This window comes from Osmerus mordax, chromosome 18 (assembly GCF_038355195.1).
Source record: "Osmerus mordax isolate fOsmMor3 chromosome 18, fOsmMor3.pri, whole genome shotgun sequence".
Taxonomy (NCBI): Eukaryota; Metazoa; Chordata; class Actinopteri; order Osmeriformes; family Osmeridae; genus Osmerus; species Osmerus mordax.
In genome coordinates, this window is record NC_090067.1 from 3,444,291 (window position 1) to 3,471,402 (window position 27,112).

Genomic DNA, 27,112 nt, shown 5'->3' on the forward strand with positions numbered 1-27,112 from the left:
CTCCAGCTTGGGTGACCACCCGTTCCGCTTTGCGTTGTACCGCACAGCATTTTCACCCCTTGTCCCGCATGTCACATATTGAGAAAATGTCCAACATTTTCTTCAGTCTGTTGGTTTTCAATTATCATATTAAAGGTCCCATGACATGAAACTTTCACTTTATGAGGTTATTTAACATTAATATGAGTTCCCCTAGCCTGCCTTTGGTCCCCCAGTGGCTAGACATTTTGCTTAACCAAACCCTGGGTATTCTTCTCCTCCTTTGAGAAAATGAAAGCTGAAACTCTCCGATTTGAAAATCTTCTCCTTATGTCGTCATAAGGGAAAGGTTACCTCCCCTTTCTCTGCTTTGAACGGCCAGAGAATTTGGCCCGCAAATGAGAAAATTAGCTACGACCTGCGAACGCGATGTTGTTTTTTGCTCGAGAGACATCATGGCTTGCAAACGACCGAAGCATGGCAGTTAGCCCCGCCTCTCTCCTCCTCATAGCATTTAAAGCTACAGACACAGAAATGGCAAGTCCTAAGGAAAGCTCATTGTGGGACTGGCTCGTAGTGGCTGTAATTCTGCACCAAGGCTGAATTTCGGGAAAGAGACTTCAGATACAGTATTAGGGGACCACTAAGGCCTGTATAAAAGCATCCAAAAACAGCATGTCATGGGACCTTTAAGAAAACGTACATGCGTTCTTTTGCCTTTTTAAGAAAACATTTTATTTATTATTTTTGCGGCATAGTTTTTGTCCTATATTTCACAGCGTTTCGTCAGAAGTACAAATACAACAGCCAGTTTAAAATCCTATCCAATGGTTGAAAAGGAAGGATTAAACATGGTCACCATGGGTTGTGACGGCTGTCAATCAAAATGTCAATCGTTCCATGTGTTCCCTGTCAGAAAACAAATGGATAATTCAGTAAATAACATTTTTACAAGGCGGCATAATGGCAACAAAAAAGCGAAAATGTTCTTTTAGTAAATACTGGGCTAGGACATATACCTGGGTGAGGTTAGTTGGACTTGGTCAGAACTGTTTCAAAAATGGTTATCTGCATGATGCCTGCTGCCTTCGGGCTCAGTGATGTTGAATTTAAATGACATGTAAAATAAAGACATGTTACCGGTATGTTACATTGTGATGTAATGGTGTTTTCTGGAAGGTACTAAAGAACATAGCATAATACAAATGTTTTTGTTCAAGTTAGATAGCCATTATATAACAGTTTCAGCTTATGTTTTAGTGTTGGTAACATGTCCCACATTGTCCCACACAAACTTAGTAATCGTCACACATTTGGTTTGTTTGATGGTGGTCACCCTAGATATCCAGCCTAAGCATGAAAAACATTTACAAATTTGACTTCCAAACCTCATAGAAACAGTGAGAAGAGATGAGCTAAAAAAACAAAACAACAATGGCAATACCTCAAGAGAGAAAGAATCAATGATCAGAATGTGTGTGCACGTGTTAATGTGTACTGGATGTGCGTGAATGTGTGTGTGTGTGTCAACACCCATAGGGCTCAACAACAGAAACCAGGAGGCTTTTCCAGAAAACAAGTTTTACAACATAACCAGGTAAGTTATGCTCCTCTTCCTTTTTCCTTGTTGACATGAGTTGAGTAGGAACATTCACCTCTCTCTCTCTCTCTCTCTCTCTCTCTCTCTCTCTCTCTCTCTCTCTCTCTCTCTCTCTCTCTCTCTCTCGTACAGTATATTGTGCTCACTGATCACCCCCACCTATACATTCTGGTATTTACTGGTAAATCTATCTAGTCAGTAAAAGGTACATAGTTATTAGAAAAGCAGTACTAGAGAGGAGCATTGTTTACCTCAACTCACTGAAGTGAAACTGAAGTGGACAGACTTACAGTATCGCAGCACTGAACAGACGCACATAACAAGAATCTGTTTCTAAAAGTATCCAGCAGTTAGACAGAACATCAAGACTAAAACATACAGGTGAGTAGTCTAAATGACAAGGATTGACGCTATGATGTGGGCGTTAATAATAATACTGTCAAGTGTTTTTTAAATAAAAGTATGCTCATGTTAAGGCATACAGACAGTGTAGTAATATAAATCATAAGTGTGGATAATATCAACATGACTGTATTTATCACTGTTTCTTGAACTATTCAAAATCTCAAACTGTCACGTAAAAAATTACTCTGTGACTCAGCTCAGTTTTCATGGTTTCACTTTTGATCTCTCTCTCCAGTATAGAAATGGCTTCCTGCAGCAGTCTCCAGTCTGAAGATCAGTTCCTGTGTTCTATCTGTCTGGATGTGTTCACTGATCCTGTCTCTATTCCATGTGGACACAACTTCTGCAGGTCCTGTATCACCAAGTACTGGGACAAAAGTGACCAGTGTCAATGTCCCATGTGCAAGGACAACTTTGACAAGAGATCAGATGTTTGTGTCAACACTTTCATGTCTGCTCAGTTCAAGAAGTCAGAGCCACTGAAAGCTACCATCAGTCCAGACATGCGTCCTACTAATCCACAAGTGTCATGTGACTACTGTACAGGTACCAAGCTCAAGGCCCTGAAGTCCTGTCTGGTGTGTCTGACCTCTTACTGTGAGACTCACCTGGAGCCTCATCAGAGAGTTGCAGCCTTGAAGAAACACAAGCTGATGGACCCTGTGGAGAACCTGGAGGACAGGATGTGTCAGAAGCATGAGAGACCCCTGGAGCTGTTCTGTAGGACTGACCAGACGTGTGTTTGTCTCATGTGCATGAGAACAGACCATAAGACCCATGACACTGTCACTTTAGAGGACGAGTACAGACCAAAAAAAAATTATCTGGGGAAGATGATGGCTGAGATGAACCAGATGACGGAAGAAAGATCTAGGAAGGTTCAGGAGATGAAAACTCTCAGTAGAGACCAGCAAGAGAGATGCAGAGAGAGAGATATCAGACAGTGTTCAGGTCTTCACTGCTCTGGTGCGCTCCATTGAGAGAAGCCAGGCTGAGCTCATTGAGGTGATGGAGGAGAAGCAGAAAGCAGCAGAGAAACAGGCTGAAGGGTTGATTCAAGATCTGGAGCAGGAGATCACTGAGCTGAAGAGGAGAAGCACTGAGCTGGGGCAGCTCTCACACACTGAGGACCACCTCCACCTGCTGCAGAGCTTCCCATCCCTGAGCACCCCTCCAATCACTAAGGACTGGTCTGAGATCAGTGTCCACAGTGTTCTGAGTGTGGGGGCAGTGAGGAGAGCTGTGTCTCAGCTGCAGGAGACACTCAATAAAGAGATGGAGAAGCTGCCTGAAGTCAAGCTGAAGAGGATTCAGCAGTATGCAGTGGATGTGACTCTGGACCCTGATACAGCACATCCTAATCTCATCCTGTCTGAGGATGGGAAACAAGTGAGACATGGAGACATAAGGCAGGATCTCCCTGACAACCCAGAGAGGTTTGATTGTTGTGTCAATGTCCTGGGAAAGCAGGGCTTCTCCTCAGGGAGGTTCTACTATGAGGTGCAGGTTGAGGGGAAGAGTAAGTGGGGTCTGGGAGTGGTCAGAGAGTCCATCAACAGGAAGGGGAATGTCAAACTGAGGCCTAACAATGGATACTGGACTATATGTCTGAGGAGTGGAGATGAGTACTGGGGTTTGCCTGGCCCCCCTGTCCTCCTCTCCCTGAGACAGAAGCCCCATAAGGTGGGGGTGTGTGTGGACTATGAGGAGGGTCTGGTCTCCTTTTATGATGTGGAGGCCAGGTCTCATATCTACTCTTTCACTGGCTGCACCTTCACTGAGAAACTCTATCCACTCTTCAGTCCCAGTCTGAATGATGGAGGTAAAAACTCTGCCCCTCTGATCATCACTCCTGTCACACAGTGAAAAACAAAGATGTGGAAATACTGAAGTTCAAAAGAAAATGTGATTACAAAATATGAATCTAAACGAAATTGTGAGTATGCTGGAGACAAAGTAATTTAGATTTTCAAACATTTAGAACACATCTTTATACAGGGGCAGTGCTCCCCTGGTGGCTCACAGGGTAGAGCATGAACCTCAGACTGAGGCCTTGACTCAGGGTTCAAGTCCAGCCGGGGACATTTCCTGCTTTTCTCTCTTTCTTACTACTTTTCCTGTCACTCTTTCATGGTCTGTATCAAATAAAGGCTTAACATCTGGCAAATAATCATATTAAACCAGGAAATACTGTCCAGAATCCAGTAATGACAGGGTTTATGAAATATGGCAATGAGATGTCACTTAAATGTACCAATGAACAAATGAAATAAAATGACTTAAAATGCAATCAATGAATATAAAACCTCATTCAATCCTTTAATTATGTACACAATCAGTGAAAAGCACAAACCACATATGAGAATGTTTGTTTAGTTTAGAAAACCTCCAACATGATAACTGTATTCAGGGACGATGTACAAACACACAGTTGTGTTTCAGGTTCACACTAGTTCTGTTCAAGTTTGAAATGCTCATAAGACCATAAACTCTCGCTTTATCTCATTGCTTCGGTCAGTGTTTTTACCTTTTTTAGGGTAATCCATATATTTAACATAAAACACACACAACAGGTCAGATATGAATATCTAGTGGACAGCATTAAGACCAGCTGTAACTGATCTGTGACCAGCATTAACACCAGTTGTAATTGATCTGTGACCAGAATTAAGACCAGCTGTAACTGATCTGAGACCAGCATTAACACCAGCTGTAACTGATCTGAGACCAGCATTAACATTAGCTGTTACTGATCTGAGACCAGCATTAACACCAGTTGTAACTGATCTGAGACCAGCATTAACACCAACTGTAACTGATCTGAGACCAGCATTAACACCAGTTGTAACTGATCTGAGACCAGCATTAACATTAGCTGTAACTGATCTGAGACCAGCATTAACACCAGCTGTAACTGATCTGAGAGCAGCATTAAATAAAAACACAAACTAACATTTAATGACTTTCCATTGAATCTGATGTAAATACACACCATATTCTATGTATGAAGAGTCTCAAAAAAGCAAGTCATTGCTGTAATTTATGGCTACATCGTTTACTGATATTTTATAGATGTGTTGAATCCAGCCTAAGCGTGAAAAACATTTACAAATTTGAGTTGTATTGTAAAATGCTCCTCTACATTGTTCCTTGTTGCTAATCAGCCAGGTAAACATGAGTTGAGCAGATAAACTCACTTTTCTCTCTTTCTCTCTTGTACAGTATATTGTGCTCACTGATCACCCCCCTATACATTCTGGTATTACTGGTCTAGTCAGTAAAAGGTACGTTGTCATTCTAAAATCAGAACTAGGTAGGAGGAGCATTGTTACCTCAACTCACTGAAGTGAAACTGAAGTGGACAGACTTACAGTATCGCAGCACGGAACAGACGCACATAACAAGAATCTGTTTCTAAAAGTATCCACCAGTTAGACAGAACATCAAGACTAAAACATACAGGTGAGTAGTCTAAATGACAAGGATTGATTCATATCATGTGGGAGTTAATAATAATAATACTGTCAAGTGTTTTTTTCATAAAAGTATGCTCATGTTAAGGCATACAGTGTAGTAATGTGAATCATAAGAGTGAATAATATCAACATGACTGTACTTATCACTGTTTCTTGAACTATTCAGAATCTCAAACTATCAAGTAACAAATGACCTCCTGACTCAGCTCAGCTTTCATGGTTTCACTTTTGATCTCTCCAGTGTAGAAATGGCTTCCTGCAGCAGTCTACTGTCTGAAGATCAGTTCCTGTGTTCTATATGTCTGGATGTGTTCACTGATCCTGTCTCTATTCCATGTGGACACAACTTCTGCAAGGCCTGTATCACCAAGTACTGGGACAACAGTGACCTGTGTCAATGTCCCATGTGCAATGAGAAGTTCTATAGGAGACCTGCGCTTCGTGTCAACACTTTCATCTCTGAGATGGCTGCTCAGTTCAGGAAGTCAGTGAAAAATAAACCCAACAGCCAATACCTACGACCAGCCAGATCTGGAGAAGTGTCATGTGACATCTGTACAGGTACCAAGCTCAAGGCCCTGAAGTCCTGTCTGGTGTGTCTGACCTCTTACTGTGAGACTCACCTGGAACCTCATCAGAGACTTGCAGCCTTGAAGAAACACAAGCTGATGGACCCTGTGGAGAACCTGGAGGACAGGATGTGTCAGAAGCATGAGAGACCCCTGGAGATGTTCTGTAGGACTGACCAGACAAGTGTGTGTCGGTTCTGCACTGAGACGGACCACAAGACCCATGACACCGTTCCTCTAGAGGAGGAGTGTGAAGAGAGGAAGACTCAGATGAAGAAGACAGAGGGAGACATGCAGCAGATGATCCAGGAGAGACTGGAGAAGGTTCAAGAGATCAAACTCTCAGTAGAGACCAGCAAGAGAGATGCAGAGAGAGAGATATCAGACAGTGTTCAGGTCTTCACGGCTCTGGTACGTTCCATTGAGAGAAGCCAGGCTGAGCTCATTGAGGTGATGGAGGAGAAGCAGAAAGCAGCAGAGAAACAGGCTGAAGGGTTGATTCAACATCTGGAGCAGGAGATCACTGAGCTGAAGAGGAGAAGCACTGAGCTGGAGCAGCTCTCACACACTGAGGACCACCTCCACCTGCTGCAGAGCTTCCCATCCCTGAGCACCCCTCCACACACCAAGGACTGGTCTGAGATCAGTGTCCACAGTGGTCTGAGTGTGGGGGCAGTGAGGAGAGCTGTGTCTCAGCTGCAGGAGACACTCAATAAAGAGATGGAGAAGCTGCCTGAAGTCAAGCTGAAGAGGATTCAGCAGTATGCAGTGGATGTGACTCTGGACCCTGATACAGCACATCCTAATCTCATCCTGTCTGAGGATGGGAAACAAGTGAGATTTGGAGACATAAGGCAGGATCTCCCTGACAACCCAGAGAGGTTTGATTATTGTGTCAATGTCCTGGGAAAGCAGGGCTTCTCCTCAGGGAGGTTCTACTATGAGGTGCAGGTTGAGGGGAAGAGTAAGTGGGGTCTGGAGTGGCCAGAGAGTCCATCAACAGGAAGGGGAAGATCAAACCGAGTCCTGAGGATGGATACTGGATTGTACGGCTGAGGAATAGAGATGAGTACTGGGCTCTGACTGGCCCCCCTGTCCTCCTCTCCCTGAGACAGAAGCCCCAGAAGGTGGGGGTGTTTGTGGACTATGAGGAGGGTCTGGTCTCCTTTTATGATGTGGAGGCCAGGTCTCATATCTACTCTTTCACTGGCTGCACCTTCACTGAGAAACTCTATCCACTCTTCAGTCCCAGTCTGAATGATGGAGGTAAAAACTCTGTCCCTCTGATCATCACTCCTGTCACACAGTGACAAATCAAGATGTGAAAATGCTGGATTCAAAAGAAAATGTGATTACAAAATAATTATCTAAACTGTTGTGAGTATGCTGGAGACAAAGTCATTTAGATTTTCAAACATTTATAACACATCTTTATACAGGGGCAGTGCTCCCCTGGTGGCTCACAGGGTAGAGCATGAACCTCAGACTGAGGCCTTGACTCAGGTTCAAGTCCAGCCTGGGAAAATAAATCAAATAAGCAAATAAAGGCATAAAATCTGGTAAATAATCATCTTTAACCAGGAAATACTGTCCAGAATCCAGTAATAATAAGTTTTATGAAATATGGCAATGAGATGTCACCTAAATGTACCAGTGAACAAATGTAATAAAATGACCTAAAATGCAATAAATGCTTATAAAACCTCATTCAATCCTTTAAAAAAATGATTTTGCACACTACCACAATCAGTGAAAAGCACAAATCACCTATGAGAATGTCTGTTTAGTTTAGAAAACCTCCAACATGATAACTGTATTCAGGGACAATGTACAAACACACAGTTGTGTTTCATGTTCACACTAGTTCTGTTCAAGTTTTGAAATGCTCTGAAGAGCATAAACTCTTGCTTTCTCTCACTGCTTCAGTCAGTGTGTTTACATTTTTTAGGCTAATCCACATATTTAACATAAGAAACACACTCAACAGGTCAGATATGAATATCTAGTTGACATCATTAAGACCAGCTGTAACTGATCTGAGACCAGCATTAAGACCAGCTGTAACTGTTCTGAGGACCAGCATTAAGATCAGCTGTAACTGATCTGAGACCAGCATTAACACCAGCTGTAACTGATCTGAAACCAGCATTAAGATCAGCTGTAACTGATCTGAGACCAGCATTAACACCAGCTGTAACTGATCTAAAACCAGCATTAAGATCAGCTGTAACTGATCTGAGACCAGCATTAACACCAGCTGTAACTGATCTGAAACCAGCATTAAGATCAGCTGTAACCTGGATTAAAGGAATGGAGAAGAAGGGAGGAAAGGAAGGAGGGGCGAGTGAGAAACAGAGGAGAGGGATGAGGGAGGAGAGACAAAGATAGAAAGGGAAGAGAAGGAGAGAAAGAGATAGAGAGAGAGAGGGAGAAGGGAAGAGAAAGAGATAGAGAGAGAGAGAAGGGAAGAGAAGGAGAGAAAGAGAGAGGGCGAGGAGAGGGATGAGGAGAGAGAGGGAGGGAGGGAGAAGAGGGATGAGGGGAGAGAAAGAGAGAGGGCGAGGAGAGGGATGAGGAGAGAGAGGGAGGGAGGGAAAATATGAGGGCAAAGAGTAAGGGAGGAGAGGATGAGGGGAGAGAGAGAGAGGGAGAAAAGAGATGAAGGGAGAGAGAGGGAGAAAAGAGATGAAGGGAGAGAGAGAGGGGTAGAGAGAAATGAGAGCCAAGAAGGCTATGCGAGTTTGCTCCATCTCTATGACATCACCATTACACAAACGACCCTGAAACAGACGCTGGCCCTGAATACCAATCAGAACACTGCAGGACAGGGCAGTCAGCCAATCAGCTCATGCCGCCTGGCCTGCCCTCTGTGACATCACCACAGTGGGATCCAATCAGAGCCTGGACGGATTCCTGACCACGGGAGGAGTGGTGGAGCAAGGGGCTTACACCGCATGGGGGCGGGCTTGGACAACACTGGGGCGGGGATTGCACACAAGGGGACTAAGACAATCCAGGAAGTGCCTGTTCAACACGACTATATATTAAAAACAAAATACAACGTTTATTGTGGTGATTAATGATTTTGAAAAGCCTCAAAAGAAAGTCAATTCAAATGACCACCACAACCCTAACTCAAATCTGACGCAGTACCGAAGACCAAGAAAGCTACAGTGCCATAACAAGTGGAATAAGTGTGTGCTGGAATAAACTTTGATCTGTAGTGCTCTCTCTCTCTCTCTCTCTCTCTCTCTCTCCTCTCTCTCTCCTCTCTCTCTCTCGCTCTCTCCCTCTCTCTCTTTCTCTCTCTCTCACCTTGTTGGGGTTGCTGGCGGTGATGATCCAGACACACTGGGCGTTGCTCTCATACTGGATGGGGAAGTTAGGAGATGTGAACGTTCCTGCCGGACCCTGCAGATTCGACCCACAGGTCTTCACTGTGGAGGGAGGAGAGGGGAGAGGAGGGGAGGAGAAGAAGGAGGAGGAGGGGAGGGAGAGGGGAGAGGAGGAGGGGAGGAGGGGGAGGAGAGGGGGAGAGGAGGGAGGGGAGGGGAGAAGGAGGAGGAGGGAGGGGAGGAGAGGGAGAGGAGGAGGACATAGGAGAGGTTACTGGAGTGGTCTGTGACATTTTCCAGCAGCATCACCATCCTAATTAGAGACAGATGTTTGTAATACTCCTCTGGGAATCTGCTGGTGAAATATGGATCAGTCGCATTGAATGCCCCTTCGAACTGTAAATGCCATCAAAACACACACACATTATTCATGTATACAAACACTACACACTAGAAATCCCCTCCTCTCCGCTCCTCTCCCTTCCCTTCTCTTCCCCTCTATAAACAGATCACAACATCACAGCAATTTCAAAGTTCCATTTACATAACCGAGTCATTTGAGTTCTCATCATCCTTCCCGTGACTGGATCGATGGCAGGTAGGGGATGTAACTCAAATCAAGTACACCCTTGCTCTGTTTTTGTCAAATTAATAGAGAGACTCCAGAAGTGATTTGTTAAATATGCATGCCTGGACACCTCTTCTACATAAACACTGACAACTTTTCGATATCACGACTTTGCTGCTCACTGAGGGAGGAGGGGGGGGGGGGGGGGGGGGGGATAAGGTGAAGGTGTGTGTGTGTGTGTGGGGGGAGGGTAAAGGTGAAAGTGAGTCATGAGGAGGGGCAGGAGGCAGGGGGAGGCTGATGCTGGGGAGGGGTGAGGGGATGGGAAGGGAGGGAGGGCCGGGGGGTGAGGAGTGGTGTGTCACTGCACATTCAGGAAGGTTGCCGTAGTGACAGTGCTGGGATGTAGCATCTTCATCAATAGCTGACATCTTGATTGCTTTTGAAAAATAAATAACTCACTATCCAGGACAAAGAAGAACACCCCTTTTCTCCCCTCTCTCTCTCTCTCTCTCTCTCTCTCTCTCTCTCTCTCTCTCTCTCTCTCTCTCTCTCTCTCTCTCACTCTCTCCCTCCCTCCCTCCCTCCCTCCCTCCCTCCCTCCCTCCCTCCCCTCCCTCCCTCCCTCCCTCCCTCCCTCCCTCCCTCCCTCCCTCCCTCCCTCTCTCTCTCTCTCTCTCTCTCTCTCTCTCTCTCTCTCCTCTCCTCTCTCTCTCTCTCCCTGTCTCTCTCTCTCCTCTCCTCTCCATGTCCCTCCTCTCTCTCTCTCCCTGTCTCTCCTCTCTCACCTCTCAAAATTTATGTTACTCACACATTGAAAATATTAGCAGGTCACAAAATTGCAAATTATTTAAAATCTATTTATTCATGGAGCATAGCTCGTACAAGGTTTGGGATGAGAAACTAGGTACTAGATACCCACACAGTACACACACACACACACACCCTAATTTCTCTCTCTCTCTCTCTCTCTCTCTCTCTCTCTCTCTCTCTCTCTCTCTCTCTCTCTCTCTCTCTCTCTCTAACTCTCTCTAACTCTCTCTAATTCTCTCTCTCTCTCTCCCTCCCTCCCTCCCTCCCTCCCTCCCTCCCTCCCTCCCTCCCTCCCTCCCTCCCTCCTCCCTCCCTCCCTCCCTCCCTCCTCCCTCCTCCTCCCTCCCTGCCTCCCTCCCTCCCTCCCTCCTCCCTTCCCTGTCTCTCTCTCCTCTCTCTCTCCATGACCCTCCTCTCTCTCTCTCCCTGTCTCTCCTCTCTCACCTCTCAACTAACACAGCAAACAAACTAGCTAAACTAACACAGCTAAATTACTTTAACACAGCAAGCTAAACAAACATCTCTAACTGTGCAGTGCACATACATTTTTGAGGACAGATGCTCAAGCAGAAGAAAGGGCACCAATCTCATAATTATTTATACAAAATAAAGTTACAGACAATAGACCTTTTCTGCAAACAAATTTGAATTGAATATTTGCCATTTGGCAATATCTTTGTTATTTAAGATATTACTCTGTAAATTTTTATATAGGCCATATTTGCAGAAGGTTACAACTAACGCAACTAATGCTGACAAAACACTAATATTCAGCTAACGTAGTCTTACAATTGAGAACCAGTTTGTGTAGTTAAATAACTAATAATTTAATAATTTTGGCCTTCAAATAAAGATTTCATTAAATGTTATTAAAAGTTATATCTTAGCATTTAAAGGCCCTGAACTATTGTATCAAAATCACAATACATACGCCTCAACTACCACTACCAGTACATTTTGTCACAGAGTAAGAATCGATAATTTTCTAAGCAGCTCAAAGCTTTTGTTAATCAGTATAAAGTGTGGAGTATTGTGTAAGTAGTTTGTGTGTAGTGTGTGGTAGTGTGTGGGTAGTGGTGATAGTGTGTTGGTCGTGTGTGGGTAGTGTGTAGGTAATTTGAGGTTGTGTGTGGTAGTGTGTAGGTAGTGTGTAGGTAATGTGAGGTAGTGTGTGGTAGTGTGTAAGTAGTGTGTGGGCAGTGTGTGGTAATGTGTGGTAGTGTATGGGTAATGTGAGGTTGTGTGTGGTAGTGTGAGGTAGTGTGTAAGTAGTGTGTGGTAATTTGTAGCAGTGTATGGGTAATGTGAGGTTGTGTGTGGTAGTGTGAGGTAGTGTGTAAGTAGTGTGTGAGCAGTGTGTAGTAGTGTGTGGTAGTGTATGGGTAATATGAGGTTGTGTGTGTAGTGAGAGGTAGTGTGAGGTAGTGTGTGGCAGTGTGTGGTTGTGTGTGGCAGTGTGTGGCAGTGTGAGGTACTGTGAGGTAGTGTGTGGTAGTGTGAGGTAGTGTGAGGTAGTGTGTGGTAGTGTGTGTCAGTGTGAGGTTGTGTGTGGCAGTGTGAGGTAGTGTGAGGTAGTGTGAGGTAGTGTGTGGCAGTGTGTGGCAGTGTGAGGTAGTGTGTGGCAGTGTGTGGCAGTGTGAGGTAGTGTGAGGTAGTGTGTGGCAGCGTGTGGCAGTGTGTAGGTAGTGTGTGGCAGTGTGTGGCAGTGTGAGGTAGTGTGAGATAGTGTGAGGCAGTGTGTGGCAGTGTGAGGCAGTGTGAGGTAGTGTGTGGCAGTGTGTGGCAGTGTGTGGCAGTGTGAGGTAGTGTGAGGTAGTGTGTGGCAGTGTGTGGGCAGTGTGTGGCAGTGTGAGGTAGTGTGTGGCAGTGTGAGGTAGTGTGAGGTAGTGTGAGGGAGAGCAGTAGAGCAGTGGTGTGTAAGCAGACAGCAGTGGAGTGGAGACACATTCGCTGTGTTGATATTTATGATGAAGTTCACCCCCCCCCCCCCCCCCCCAGGCTGTCTGTAGAATATAGATCTGGGCAATTTCTGCATGATTTCAAATGGCACCTTTCATTAATGAGTTTGTGCTGCTCGTAACCACGGGGACCAGCGGGGGGGGCGGGGGGGGGGGGGAGGGGATGGTGGCGGGGGTTGGTTGAGATCAAAGATCAAGGAAGCAGTAAATACTAAAAAACTTAGTGAAAAGTAAAGTGTGTGTGCAGGGAGGGGAAGTGTGTGTGTGCGTGGCGGGTTAGGGTGGGTGAGACAAGGTTGGGACAGTGGAGGAGAGAGGTGTGCATTTGTGTGCGTGCGTGTGCTTGTGGTTAATGTTTGTGTGTGTCTGTTCACTGCCACACTGTGCTAACCCATGTGAAATTTAATCAAACAGATAAGAAGTGTCAGGGCTGTTGCAGCATGTGTGTGTGTGTGTGTGCGTGTGTGTGTGTGTGCGTGTGTGTGTGCGTGTATGTGTGTGTGTGTGTGTGTGCCAGTGGGGGTGTTGTTCCAGAGATGCCAGCAGAGAAGCAGCTGGCCTGCTATCCTGCAGTGACACTTGGAGACCGACCTCTGACTGTGCCTGCTAACATAACGCTTACACACCTGATCACACACACCACACACCATGCACACATACACACACCTGCCAGAGAGGCTAAGTAACAATGACTAAGGCCATGACCAATGCTCCCCTACCTTTACCTCCTCTCTCTCTCTCTCTCTCTCTCTCTCTCTCTCTCTCTCTCTCTCTCTCTCTCTCTCTCTCTCTCTCTCTCTCTCTCTCTCTCTCTTTCTTTCTTTCTTTCTTTCTCTCACTCTTCCTCTCACTCTTCCTCTCACTCTTCTCTCACTCTTCCTCTCTCTCCCTCTATCACTCTCCACTGCATCGTTGTGGCCTCTGCTTCATCTCGACCAATGACATCCGTCCTGACCTCTGATGGAGGAACTGGGGCACGCTCACTAGCCGGCGGAGAAGATTAGCTCCAGGAAGTCAGGAAGTTGTTGAGATGCCACACATACACTCACACACACTCACACAGTCCAAACAGTCCACTCAGACCACACACACACACACACACACTCACACAGTCCACTCAGACACACACACACACAACCACCTCGTCCACTCAGGATGATCAATGACACCATTAACCCTGCGCCAGAGTACTTTGCTGCTTTCTTCCTGTTTCACACCTAATGTGAACACACACGCACACACTTGAACACACACACGCACACACAACACACGCACACACTTGAACACACACATGCACACACACACACACGCACACTTGCACACACAACACACGCACACACGCACACACTTGAACACACACACGCACACACACACACACACGCACACACTTGAACACACACAGCACACACACACACGCACACTTGCACACACAGACATGCCCACACTATTTCAAGGTCTATTTTGTCCACAATAAAACCAAATTGAACTTACTTCCTGTCATGTGTGTGTTTGTGTGAGTGTGTGTGTGTGTGTGTGAGGACGGAAACAGGATTCTCCAGAGGTAGAGGCAGAACACTGTAATCGCTTAAAGTTCCTTCTTGAATGTTCAACGTTCACCATATGACCACATGATCAAACTGATCACATGACTACTAAAGTCCATTTAACTACCGACTTTTCTAGTCAGTGAGTCTGTGTGCGTGCCTATCCATGTGTCCAATCAGGCTCATCTACAGCTCAACCACTTCTGATTGGCAGATTCTATAAGTCTTATTAAGATGTGATTGGTTACTGCCTGACTGAGTGGCACAGGTCAGCCATGGACCGGGGAGGGGAGGGGGGGGGGCAATGACAAGAAGTAGTTAATTGATATCAGGAACTTCCTTTTGATTAAACACTAACAAGATGATAACGGAGATGATAATGAGATGATAACGAGATGATAACGAGATGTTATCGTTAGAAACATTCCAGTGAAAAACAATCAGACGTTTCATTAATTAAGTCAAAGAGCAGGTCTCCAAGGTGTCTGGAGACGTGTCACTCCTGTCCTCCTCCCCAGCCGGCAAATAATTATGTCTTGAGTTGTCCAGCGCGTTAGCTCATCTCCCTACTAATTATGCATAATTAAACTGTCGGCCGGAGATGTTTCCATATCCTATGTTACCTGGATGAAGCTATCCCTTCCCCTCCTCCCTTCATCCTTCCTTTCCTAATTCCTCCCCCCTCCTCCACCCCCCCCCCCCCACCGTCTCCCCCCGCTCCCCCTCTCCTGCCGCCCATCCTCCTCCCTCTCTTCTGCCCTCTCCCTCACTCTCCTCCCCCCCCCCCCCTCACCCCCACCACCCCTCCTCCCTCCCTCCTCCCTCCTCTCTCCCCCCCCACAGGGACAGTTCCAGGGCTCAGGGTTATTTCAGTTACACATGACACAGAGTACAACTGGGTTTGCATAACCCAGAGTGCTCTTTGTGTGTGTGTGTGTGTTGGGGGGGACGGGGGGTGTATGTGTGTGTATGCGTTTTCATGTCTGTGTCTGTGCGCGCGCACGCGGGTGTATGAGTGTGTGTGTGTGAGTGTGCGTGTCTGCGTATGCGTGTATGTACATGTGTGTGACTGAGTCTATGCGTTTGTGTGTGTGTGTGTGTGCTTAGCTTACCTTTGCAGACAGGCCTGTGGTCGCTCCAGGCAGCGAACACCTCTGCTACACGTTGACATGTGATGGTCTTACTGCCCTGGAGCACATGGTCCTCATCACAGTTAAACAGAGCCGTGGCTCCAATACTGCAGACACACACACACACACACACAGAGACAGGGTTAGCTAGAGGTGTCTCCCAAGTTTGTTGTCTCCCAGGCAGTACTGTTGATCGCACAGTACAACCATGACATTGGCGTGAGTGGGCGAGTGTGTGTGTGTCTGTGGAGTTTGTCTCCCAGGGTTAGGCTGATCACACACGACTTCTCGGAAGATGAAACCCGGTCCTGGTGTTTGTTAGACGCCCAAGTGTGGATGACATGGACACCACACACACCCACAGGACTGAGAGTGTCTACTTCTCACTTAATAATAACACTGTTCTCCTCCAGACAGGTCATTACAGAAACCTGCTGTTGTGGAGAGGAGAGGGGAGAGGAGGAGAGGAGAGAAGGAGATGAGATGAGGAGAAAAGAAGATAGGAGAGAGGAGAAAGGGAGCGGGGAATAGATGAAATAAGATGAGGGGAGAGGAGGAGGAGAGGAGAGAAAGAAAGAAAGAAAGCAGAAAAGGGGAGAGGAGGAGGTTGTGTGGTCAGTGTGGGATAGTTCAACTAGCTGACATGATGTTGGTCTATGGATGAGTCATGGCAGACAGTTCCTTGACTCCACCACCGAATGATGTGTTTGTGCATTTGCGGTGTGTGTCTATTTATGCGTATGTGCCTGCATGTTTGTGCTTGAGTGCGTGCATATGTTTGCGTGAGTCTATGTGTCTGTATGTGTCTATTTCTGCGTGTGTGTGTGCGAGTGTGTGTACCTGAAGTCGGAGCCTGTGCGTTTTCCATTCTCTGGCTCTCCAGGGTCGGGCAGGAGTTGGACGCTTGCTTGATCCCGCCTCGTTCACTACAGCAAGGCATTATGGGAAACAGGAAGACAGTCAGAGCAAGGCATCATGGAAATGGAAGAGTCAGAGCAAGGCATCATGGGAAACCGGAAGACACTGAGAGCAAGGAATCATGGATAACTGGAAGAGTCAGAGCAAGGCATCATGGGAAACAAGAAGTTTCAGAGCAAGGCATTATGGGAAACAGGAGGAGGCAGAGTCTAAACAGGTTGGGGGCCATGGAGGGGGGGGGGGATCTGTTGGGTGGGGGGGGGGCGCTTGTCCTTCTGCCCTACTCACTGGGTCAGAGGGCTGAGTGTGATTTAGACTCCTCTTGTGAATAGACTTGTGATGCTGCTGGAATAGCTTGGGCTGGGATGTAACACACAGACACACACACATCCAAACACACACACATACACACACATGCATGCACACATCTTCTCTTAGCTTATCTCATAACATGTGTGTGTGAGTTATTGTGTGTCCATGGAGGTTTTGCCGTCCAGTCTGTCTGTGTATGTGTCTGTGCGTGTGTTTGTGTGTGTCTGTGTGTGTGTTTGGTGTTTTGTGCAGTCAGTGTGTGTGATGAAGCAGTCAGTCCTGACCATGTGGACCCTGCAGCGGCCTACACACACCAACTCAGGCGACAAGCACAAACCTCTCTTGCTCTTCTCTGGGGGCTTGAACCAAACAAAGTGTTTAGCCCTTGACTTCTGGTTGTGTGGGATCCAAACATTAATCTCCCCAAAAGGTTTGCTGTGTGTCTTGCATTTTCCTGGGCTGTTTTCAACATAGCACCAAGAACCAGTCTGCCTTTCTGCCTACCTGTCTGTCCGTCTCGCACATATAACTGTAATAACAATAATATTCATAAAATCAAACACTAATTGTTCATTAAATACAATTACAATTACATTTAGTCATTTAGCAGATGCTCTTATCCAGAGTGACTTACAGTAAGTACAGGGACATTCTCCCCAAAGCAAGTAGGGTGAAGTGCCTTGCCCAAGGACACAACGTCATTTGTGGCAGCCGGGAGTCGAACCAACAACATTCTGATTAATAGCCCGACTCCCTAACCGCTCAACCATCTGACCCCCTGTACTACTAAATACCTGTACTACTTGACACATAACAAGCCCACATTAGAATATGAAACAAACATTGTTGATGACATAACCCTTCATCATAGTAAGGCTCATTCAAGTTCATTCCAGCACTTACTTATTCACACCTGTTACCGCAGCATATCTATGTCTAGTCTATGACATCAGAGTTCAGTAGGGTTTCCGAGGTCATCTGAACTTCCTTACTTTTCAGGCTTTCCACCAATCATTAACCACCACATACAATATAGTATTTTGTTGTGACAGTCATCTGAGAACTGTGCATGTGGGCCATGCTGGTGGGGTGAACCTGTGTGACCTGTCGGTGTTGCCGTGGCGACGGTGTATTCTGGGATGGATGCTGCAGAGCAGATGGGAGCTCTCAGATTTAATGAGCTCCACACTATCTGGGTCTGTCCATGTTATTCTCAGAGAGAGGGGAGAGATTGTGGGGTCACTGTGTGTGTGTTTATGTGTGTGCCTGTGTGTGTGTCTGTGTGAGTGTATGTGTCTGTGCAAGTGTATGTGCGCGTTTATGCGTGTTCCTGAGTGTGTCTGAGCGTGTGTGTTTGTGTGTGGTGTGTGTCCCCAGTATCAGGTCACTCTCAAACCCTCTCCAGCATTTTGTCAGACATGTTTACAGGCTGTAGACTCTACTGGAGTGTGAAACCCAGGAGAGCTGTTGTTACAGCACACACACACACACACACCACACACACACACACACACACACACACACACACACACACACACACACACACACACTATCTCTAAAGCTCTGAAGCACACACACTCTATCTCTGAAACACACACACAGCCCAAGCCAGTAACTGTCTTCAAATTCACTGGTTAACTATTCAGCAGTTTACCAGTCTCACAGTAACATTACATTCCTAGTTATTACTGAACAGTGATGTTACAGAACAGGGATATTATAAAGGGACAGTGATGTCAAATAGGGTACAGTGATTATGGTGATTATATTGGGGATGTATATATTATATAGGGACAGTAAAACCATAATACCATACAGTGACATGAAATACGGGACAATGATAGGGATATTATATAAGTGACAATTATATTATATAGGGGAAAGTAATAGGGGACAGTGATATTAATTAGGGTAACAGTAATATTAATTAGGGGCAGTAGGGAGTGGTAATAGGGGGCAGTGATATTACAAAGGGAGGTTGATATTATATGGTAGATTGATATTATACAGGGATTGTGATGGTATATAGGGGACAGTGAGAGTGATATTTGGTTAGGTTAAGGGTTTGTGATTGTGCTTGTAAAAGAGCTATACATATATGATTGTATTTGTTATAAGATTGGTCTAGTTCATGTAGAAGAAGATAATTTTCCCACTGGGACTGAATGCAGGTTTAACATGCAGAAAGGTGAGGCCACAGATGCAACCAACCAACCAACCAAATAAACAAAAATCAAACAAACAATTAATCAACCAAACAACTGACCTACAGACCAACAACCAAATGAACAACCGACCAACCATCCAACCAACTAACCCAATAAACAAACAAACAACTAAACAAACAACCTTCGAAACAAAAAAAAACAACAACAACCATACAAGCAACCAACCAACCAAGGAAACATACAAACAAAACAACAACCTCACTCCCAGGCTCATGCACACGCAGGCTCATGCACATTATGTATGCAGAAGAAAGGCAACCAGGACCCATGATCCTGTTCTTTCTTTCTTTCTTTTTCTTTCCTTTCCTTTCTCTCTTTCTTTCTTTCAATAGTTTAGCCTGCTGTTCAGAGACGCGGCCGGCACACACGGTTAGAGAAGGTCACGTGACTCCATTAGACCCCTGGAACGCTCCAGACACCACCACAACTGGACTAATGATGTGGAGGTGTGTGTGTGTGCGTGTATGAGTGTGACCAAGCTACAGAGAAGACCGACTGTAATGAGCAGAAGAGAGTACAGGTCGCACAGACATTGTGACAGAGCGAAGCTTTCTCCACGGTGGCCCTTTGGTCCAACTGAGAGGAATGTCGTGATACTAATCTTAGAGTGGCAGCTGCTTGGTAAACCCGTGTGTGTGTGCGCGCGCAAACGTGTGGGTTTGTGTAAACATGTACAGAAGAGAGGTGTGGGAGGATATGGCTGGTTTATTTGGGGTGCACATGTTCCTGTTGCTGTGGTCTATGCAATAGGTGTGTTGTGGTGTGGTAAGTTGTTTAACCACTGGTGTGGAATGACCGTATGTGTGTGTGTTTGAGGTCTAATTAGTCAGGTGGCTGAGCGGTGAGGGAAGCGGGCTAGTAATCCGAAGGTTGCCAGTTCGATTCCCGGTCATGCCAACTGATGTTGTGTCCTTGGGCAAGGCACTTCACCCTACTTGCCTCGGGGGAATGTCCCTGTACTTACTGTAATTCGCTCTGGATAAGAGCGTCTGCTAAATGACTAAATGTAAATGTAAATGTAATGTAATTTTATGACCTGACTTGGTGCAACACATTGTTACTGTGGAACTGTGCCAGGAGGTTCCTGTTTGTGTATGTGTGTGTACCGTGTTTGTGTGTGTGGGGCGGGGGGGAGTGCATGTGTGTGTGTGTTTGAAGCATATGACTGTGTTTGAACAGTGTGCACGTGTGTGTTTAAACAGTGTGTCTGTTTGTTTGTTTGTTTGTTTGTTTGAATAGTGTGTGTGTGTGTATGTTTCTGTTCGGCATATGCTCCAGTCTCCTCAAATCCCCTTCCAGGAAAAGAAAAGTCCTTGCTGGGTGAGAGAGTTTGTGTGTGTGTGTTGTGCTGGGTGAAGGTGTGTGTACATGTGAGTGCGTGTGTGTGTGCTGCATGGCACAATCCCAATCAGCAGTTTGTTTACTAGCTGCATGGGCGGGGTCTGAACCCTCCTCGGGGCCTCAGTGTCTGGTGAATGGAAGTGGCAACGTAGCAACATGTTCTGCACTTCCTGTTTCCTATGAATCCTTCCTTGTTGACCTGACAAGAGCGAGCCCGAGAGCAGGGTTCAAGGCGGAGTGACACACGGGTCAGGGTTCAGGGGCCAGGGCAGGTGGTGTCCATCAGAGCCTATTGATGACCAAACAGGATATTGACCAGGTTATGAAAGTGAAGGTTGAGGTCGGACGTATAAGGTCGGTGGGGGGGGGGGGGCCGGGGGGGGGGGGGGGGGGGGGGGGGGGGGGGTCAGGAGGGTTGGGGCATGCCAAACCAGCAGCTGATTAGGAGGGAAAGCCAGGACAAAGCAATGGTGAATGAAATCGAAAACACAAGGCACATAAAAACACACAGACACTGCACAGGGAGCAAACTATACACACACACACACAGTACAGATAGCAAAACCAAACCAACCCACAGATTGACCATAAAGGAGAAACAAAGTATAGGACTCACAGATAGAGAACTTGTTGTTGTTGTCTTTGCCTGGGAATAATTTAACACCTCTAGATTTGGAATCTAGAGACCGCTTCACTATAAGTCAGAGAAACACAGAGAGAGACAGGATATGATGTCAGACTGGAGGACAGGTGCATCAGTGTTGGTTTGGTCCAAACAGAGCAGAGCCACATCTGCTACAAACATAGGGAGGGAGAGAGACAGACAGGGAGAGAGAGAGAGAGAGAGAGAGAGAGAGAGAGAGAGAGAGAGAGAGAGAGAGAGAGAAGGAGACAGAGAGGGAAAAAAGAGACAAAGAAAAACGAAAAACAAGCTAAATGGAGAACATAAAAAGAGAAGAGATTATTCCAGAGGCTTCTGTTCGTGTGTCAGCTTGAGGGGGGAGAAGGGGGAAAGATGGTGTGAGGTGGTGGAGGTAGGTGGAGGGAGAGAGAGGTGGAGGGAGACGGAGGGAGTGGAAGGGAGGGAGGGAGTGGAAGAGGGAGGAGGAGAGAGAGAGAGAGGGAGAGAGAGGAGATGGTGGAGAGAGAGAGAGAGAAAGGGAGGAGGAGGAGGGAGAGAGAGAGAGAGAGAGAGAGAAAGGGAGGAGGAGGAGGGAGAGAGAGAGAGGGATCCCATGGGGATCACCAGAGGTGTCTGTCAGCGTCTCTACCTGCAGAGCGGACAATTTGTCACCCCTGCCCCCAACTAGCTCACTGGGAAATGTCACCACACACACACTCTCTCTCTCTCTCTCTCTCTCTCTCTCCTCTCTCTCTCTCTCTCTCTCTCTCTCTCCCTCTCTCACACACACACACACACACACGCACGCACGCACACGCACACACGCACCACGCACAGTGGTTTATGGGGATTGAGCTGAGGGAATAGAGCCAATCAGGTTGAGAATATCTACAATGCTGACATGGAACAGAAGCCTTGTGAGCAGCAACAAGCAAATAATAATAATAATAATAATAATAATAATAATAATAATAATAATAATAATAATAATAATAATGATAATAATAATAACAACAACAATAATAATCATAATCATATTTGCAATGAAATTAATAATAATAATAATAACAACAACAATAATCATAATCATAATAATGACAGCAGCAGCAGAAATGCAATACTTTCCCTATTTCACAGAAAACATCATAATAAATGTTTTCTTCTCACTGCAAAAAAACTAACAGAAAACGAAAGATTTCAAAAACCACACGTGTCCAAGGTTCCAATCCTACAGTGTTGCCATGGGGATGTTCTGCAGGAGATGACGGGATAGTGGAGAGACCAGGCAAAACGCTGCCATGATTAAGGTATCCTTGGTTCACCCCACCCAGCCTGATGGTCCAGTCACACCCGCTACACTAGCCTGTATGGTCCTTTGGTCCAGTCACACCCGCTACACTGGCCTGTATGGTCCTTTGGTCCAGTCACAAGAGTTCAAAACTCTGATGTTTCAATTGTTTCCAATACTGACAAGTATAAGAGGATACTCTCACCCAGGCCTGAAGTGAGGGGGTGAGGAGGTGAGGGGGTGAGGAGGTGAGGGGGTGAGGAGGAGAAAAAGAGGAGAGGAGGAGAATAGAAGATGGGGTGGGTCACTGTGACGTAGTTGACTGTAACCAGGCTGACAGTAACCAGGGCAACTGTAACCATGGTATCTGTACCCAGGCTGACCGTAACCAGGGTAGCTGAAAACAGGCTGACCATTACCAGGCTAACCGTAACCAGGATAACTGTAACCAGGGTATCTGTCTGCTTTAAAATGAAGAGTTTCACATTTAATCTCTTTCTATTGTGTTTAGTTTCACTGTCCAGACAGCTGGAATAGTGTTATGTGATGGAGGGAGGGGCGAACAAGGGACAAAGAGATGGAGGTAGAGACAGCAGGAGGGAGAGAGAGAGATGAAGGGATGGAAAGATGGTGGGAGAGAGGAATGGATGGAGAGAGCCAAGGAGAGACAGGGATGGAGGTAGAGAGAGGAGAGAGGGGATGGAGAGGAAGAGAAGGAGTGATAGCGGTGGAGAGGATGAAGGGAGAGGGAGGGATGGCGGTGGAGAGGATGAAGGGAGAGGGAGGGATGGTGGTGGAGAGGATGGAGGGAGAGGGAGGGATGGTGGTGGAGAGGATGGAGGGAGAGGGAGGGATGGTGGTGGAGAGGATGGAGGGGAGAGGGAGGGATGGCGGTGGAGAGGATGAAGGGAGAGGGAGGGATGGTGGTGGAGAGGATGGAGGGAGAGAGGGATGGCGGTGGAGAGGATGTAGGGAGAGAGGGATGGAGGGAAAGAGGGGACAGAGAAGGGACCAGCTGGCCATCGGCCCGTCCTCATACATCACACGTTCATGAGAGAAGGCTGCCATAAAGCACTCTGGAAGCTGTAAATCACCATCTCCAAGGTTACCATCCGGCTTTACGGCCGGAGGTTGATTACATGGCATGACTGGTGTAAAAATGCTGAATGGAGGAGGTGAGGAAGATGAGAGGAAGGAGGTGAGGAGGAGGAGGAAGAGGAAAGGAGGAGGAAAAGAAGAGGAGGAGAAGAGGAGGAGAAGAGGAGGAGGAGAGGAGGAGGAGAGGAGGAGAAGAGGAGGAGGACAGGAGGAGAAGAGGAGGAGGAGAGAGAGGAGGAGTGGAGGAGAAGAGGAGGAGGAGAGGAGGAGGAGAGGAAGAGAAGAGGAGGAGGAGAGGAGGGGAGGAGGAGAAGAAGAGGAGGAGAAGAAGAGGAGGAGAGGAGAAGAGGAGGAGGAGAGTAGGAGGAGGAGAAGAGGAGGAGTGGAGGAGGAGAGGAGGAGGAAGAGGAGGAGGAGAGGAGGGGAGGAGGAGAAGAAGAGGAGGAGAAGAAGAGGAAGAGAGGGAGGAGAAGAGTAGGAGGAGAGGAGGGGAGGAGGAGAAGAAGAGGAGGAGAAGAAGAGGAGGAGAGGAGGAGAAGAGGAGGAGGAGAGGAGGAGAAGAGAAGGAGGAGAGGAGGAGAAGAGGAGGAGACGGAGGAGAAGAGAAGGAGGAGAGGAGGAGAGGAGGGGAGGAGGTGGGAGGAGAGGGGGGAGGGAGGAGAGGAGGGGAGGAGGAGGAGGAGGGAGGGTAAAGAGGAGGGGAGGAGGAGAAGAAGAGGAGGAGGAGAGTAGGAGAGGCGGAGCTGATTTGGAATGCCTCTCCTCACCCTAGCTCTGCCCCTTTAGAGCTCTGACACAGCCATAGAGACTCGGGTTCAGGTAACCATGGTACCCTGCTTTGCTCTCTGAACCCATGGTACTGGCAGGGCTGTTGTGGTAGTGGTGTCACTTCTGGACCCCTCCCCCTTGCTACCTCCCTTTATTACCCCCCCCCCCCCCCCTCGTTCGCCCCTCTTTAACTCACCATTAATCACCACAGCCATCCCTAGCACACAAGTAATGGAGACCATATAAAAACACCAAAGGCATTCACACATGCACGCACACATGCACGCTGGAGACCATTTATATTTACACCCACCCACAAACAATCACTCGCACAGACACACACGTACGCTTACCCACACACACACGGACACACACCTCTCCCCTCCATCACACATGCATTCCGCATCATATGGTACTGACAAATGAGTGTGTCAACGAGGACTCTTATTAGTGAAGCCTAAGGTTTCATCACATCCATCCACTGGCCCTGGGGTCGCACGCTGTCATGAATAAATACGAGCACAAATGACAAATTGATTTCTGTGCGATGAAGCCAGCTCAAGCTACAGAAGTGTATTCACGGGCAACACGAAGCTTTCGCATAGTTGTGAGTAGTTAGGCTTCCTGGATGGTTAGGATTCGATTTCCTGTATGGTTAGCTAGATGTCGTGTTGAGTTAGTTCGACTTCCTTTATGGTTAGTCAGACTTCCTCTAGGGTCAGTTAGACTTCCTGTACGGTTAGCTTGACTTCCTGTAAGGTTAGCTTGACTTCCTGTACGGTTGGTTAGACTTCCTATTAGGTTAGCTTGACTTCCTGTACGGTTGGTTAGACTCTGTAAGGTTAGTTCATGTTGGGTTAGCTAATCTGTGTCTGAAAATGCTCCTACTGTATAGGGATTAGGGAGCATTGATGCTATGCCATTTTTAGTTTGAGTGTCCAAATTCCAGCAAACAAAACGTGCACCCTGTACAGTGGACTCAAAATATCCTATAAGCAAAACAAAATGTTGTGTCCACTTCTTCATAATAACAAACACCACAATGCAACACTTCACCTCTGCTCATGCACTTCATCAAGACCAAAGCCTGTCGTCACACAAGTAGCCAACGATTCCTCAGATGCAGAATGTGTTTTTGTATGAGAATAGCTAACGTTAAATAGGCCACTTTTGTTTCGACTTTCGTTTAGGTTAGCAAGCTACCGAACCACATGTGGATTTTCGATATTAATGCCTCTCTCTTTCTCTTTAACTAGTGCAGGAACCCTTCTCCTTCCCTCTTTCTCTCTCTCCTCTCTCTCAGTCTGTCCCCAGGCAGTGTAGGTTAACAGGACTATAAGGAGTTGCTTCTGTGGTAAGAGCCTGATGGACCCAGGGCAGAGAGGTGAAAGGGGGTAGACTAAGAGGGCAAGGAGGGGGGCGTAGACTAGGAGAGACACACATGCACCTCTCACCCCCACACACAGCCTCTCCACCAGGTACCCATGACATTTCCTCTCCACCCCATAACTCACACGCCACATCGTGAAATGTCCTCGCAGGCTTCCGTTGCGTCATCAAACCATCACCCACGGTGACAGGGTGTTAAAACGGCGCCCTGACAACATCACTAATTACAGTTTCATTCCGTCTGGTATCACGACTGGCTTGACAGCAACGGCCGGTAGTTTCATTGTTGGCAACCAGCCGGACAGCTGATTATACATGCATGTAAATTATTATTATGGGATGTTGTCTAGCTGTCAGGGAGAAGACAAACATGGCCTTGTCTGATAGGGACACCACGAGAGCCTTTTCACTCCGACAACCATGTTGTTGAGAGACAGTCCGGATTGTTCTAGGACACGGGATAACGAGTCATGTGACCGGAGACAACAGGAACGATGTGAATCCTGATTTCCCCCCCCCCCCCAGCCTCCTCCTCCTCTTCCTCCCCTCCTCCTGTTCTTCCTCTCCCAATTCATTCTCCTCCTCCTCTCCCTCACCCCCTCTTAAAACCTCCTCCTCTTCCCTCACCTCCTCCCCCTCCCTCACCTCCTCCCCTCCGCCCTTTCTTCCATCTCACCCTCACTCCCCCTCTCCGACCCCCCTTCCCTCACCTCCCCTCACCTCCTCTCCCTTTCCTCCATCTCACCCTCACTCTCTTCCGACCCCCCTTCCCTCACCTCCCTCTTCTCCTCCTCCTCGCTCCTTCCCTCCTGACATGTTCCTCATGAGGGGGCCAGGGATGCATGACTGCAGTCTGGAGCGTGGAGCATTGAGGTGTTTGTGTGTGTTTGCTGGGGGGTTGAGGTGCGTGTGTGTGTGTGTGGTGTGCTGGGAGGTGAGCGGTTGAGGTATGTGTGTGTGTAGGTTTTTGTGCTGGGGGTTAAGATGTGTGTGTTGGGAGGTGAGGGGCTGAGGTGTGTGTGTGTGAATAGGTGGTTAAGATGTGTGTGTACTGGGTGTATGAGGTGTGTGTGTCTGTGTTGGGAGGTAAGGGGTTTAGGTGTGTGTTTGCGTGTGTCTGTATGTGTGTGCTGGGGGTTGAGGTGTGTGTGTGTACATGTGTGCTGGGGGTTTGAGTGTGTGTGTGTATGTGTGTGTGCTGGGGTTTGAAGTGTGTGGGAAGCGGGCTAGTAATCAGAAGGTTGCCAGTTCGATTCCCGGCCGTGCCAGATGACGTTGTATCCTTGAGGAAGGCACTTCACCCTACTTGTCTTGAGGGAATATCCCTGTACTTACTGTAAGTCGCTCTGGATAAGAGCGTCTGCTAAATGACTAAATGTAAATGTGTGTGCTGGGGGTTTGAGATGTGTGTGTGTGTGTGTGCTGTGCAACTGTGTGTGCTGTGTCTGTATGCATATCTGCCCGATACGTATCATACACAACATGACTCCGACACCTCCCTTCACCTCACACCTCAACAGCACAGCCAGGACATGCAGAGCACGCACTGCACCACATGAACCCAGACGCCCCCTCAACCATTGTTCACACTGCTTCCAGCTGCTCTTTGTGCCAGAGGATCATTCAGAAAAAACACCCCGGCAACTGGATATGGAACAATTCTGTGTATAAGTACGTATGCTGTATTGTGCCTGTGTGTAGTTTTTTTGTGTGTACATTGTACCAATGTTGTATCTATGTATTGTATCAATGTGTGTTATTTGTGTCCATG

At 47.1% G+C, this 27,112-nt stretch overlaps 3 protein-coding genes across 3 annotated transcripts in view; 2 read left to right on the forward strand and 1 right to left on the reverse strand.

Moving 5' to 3' along the window:
* The window catches only part of LOC136962462 (CUB and sushi domain-containing protein 3-like), a 164,259-nt gene that overhangs the window by 74,151 nt on the left and 62,996 nt on the right, over window positions 1-27,112 (reverse strand). Inside the window, 5 exon segments of the mRNA XM_067256247.1 lie at window positions 9,345-9,466; window positions 15,360-15,484; window positions 16,218-16,263; window positions 16,266-16,303; window positions 20,789-20,870. Coding sequence (XP_067112348.1) covers window positions 9,345-9,466; window positions 15,360-15,484; window positions 16,218-16,263; window positions 16,266-16,303; window positions 20,789-20,870 — 413 coding nt within the window.
* LOC136962299 (E3 ubiquitin-protein ligase TRIM39-like) lies at window positions 1,876-4,334 on the forward strand. Its single transcript, XM_067256030.1, is given in 3 exon segments — window positions 1,876-1,960; window positions 2,220-2,874; window positions 2,876-4,334. Coding segments are annotated over 2 exon segments (1,623 nt in total). The 5' UTR covers window positions 1,876-1,960; window positions 2,220-2,226; the 3' UTR covers window positions 3,851-4,334.
* On the forward strand, window positions 5,355-7,515 carry LOC136962298 (E3 ubiquitin-protein ligase TRIM39-like). Its single transcript, XM_067256028.1, is given in 3 exon segments — window positions 5,355-5,446; window positions 5,702-7,002; window positions 7,005-7,515. Coding segments are annotated over 2 exon segments (1,629 nt in total). The 5' UTR covers window positions 5,355-5,446; window positions 5,702-5,708; the 3' UTR covers window positions 7,340-7,515.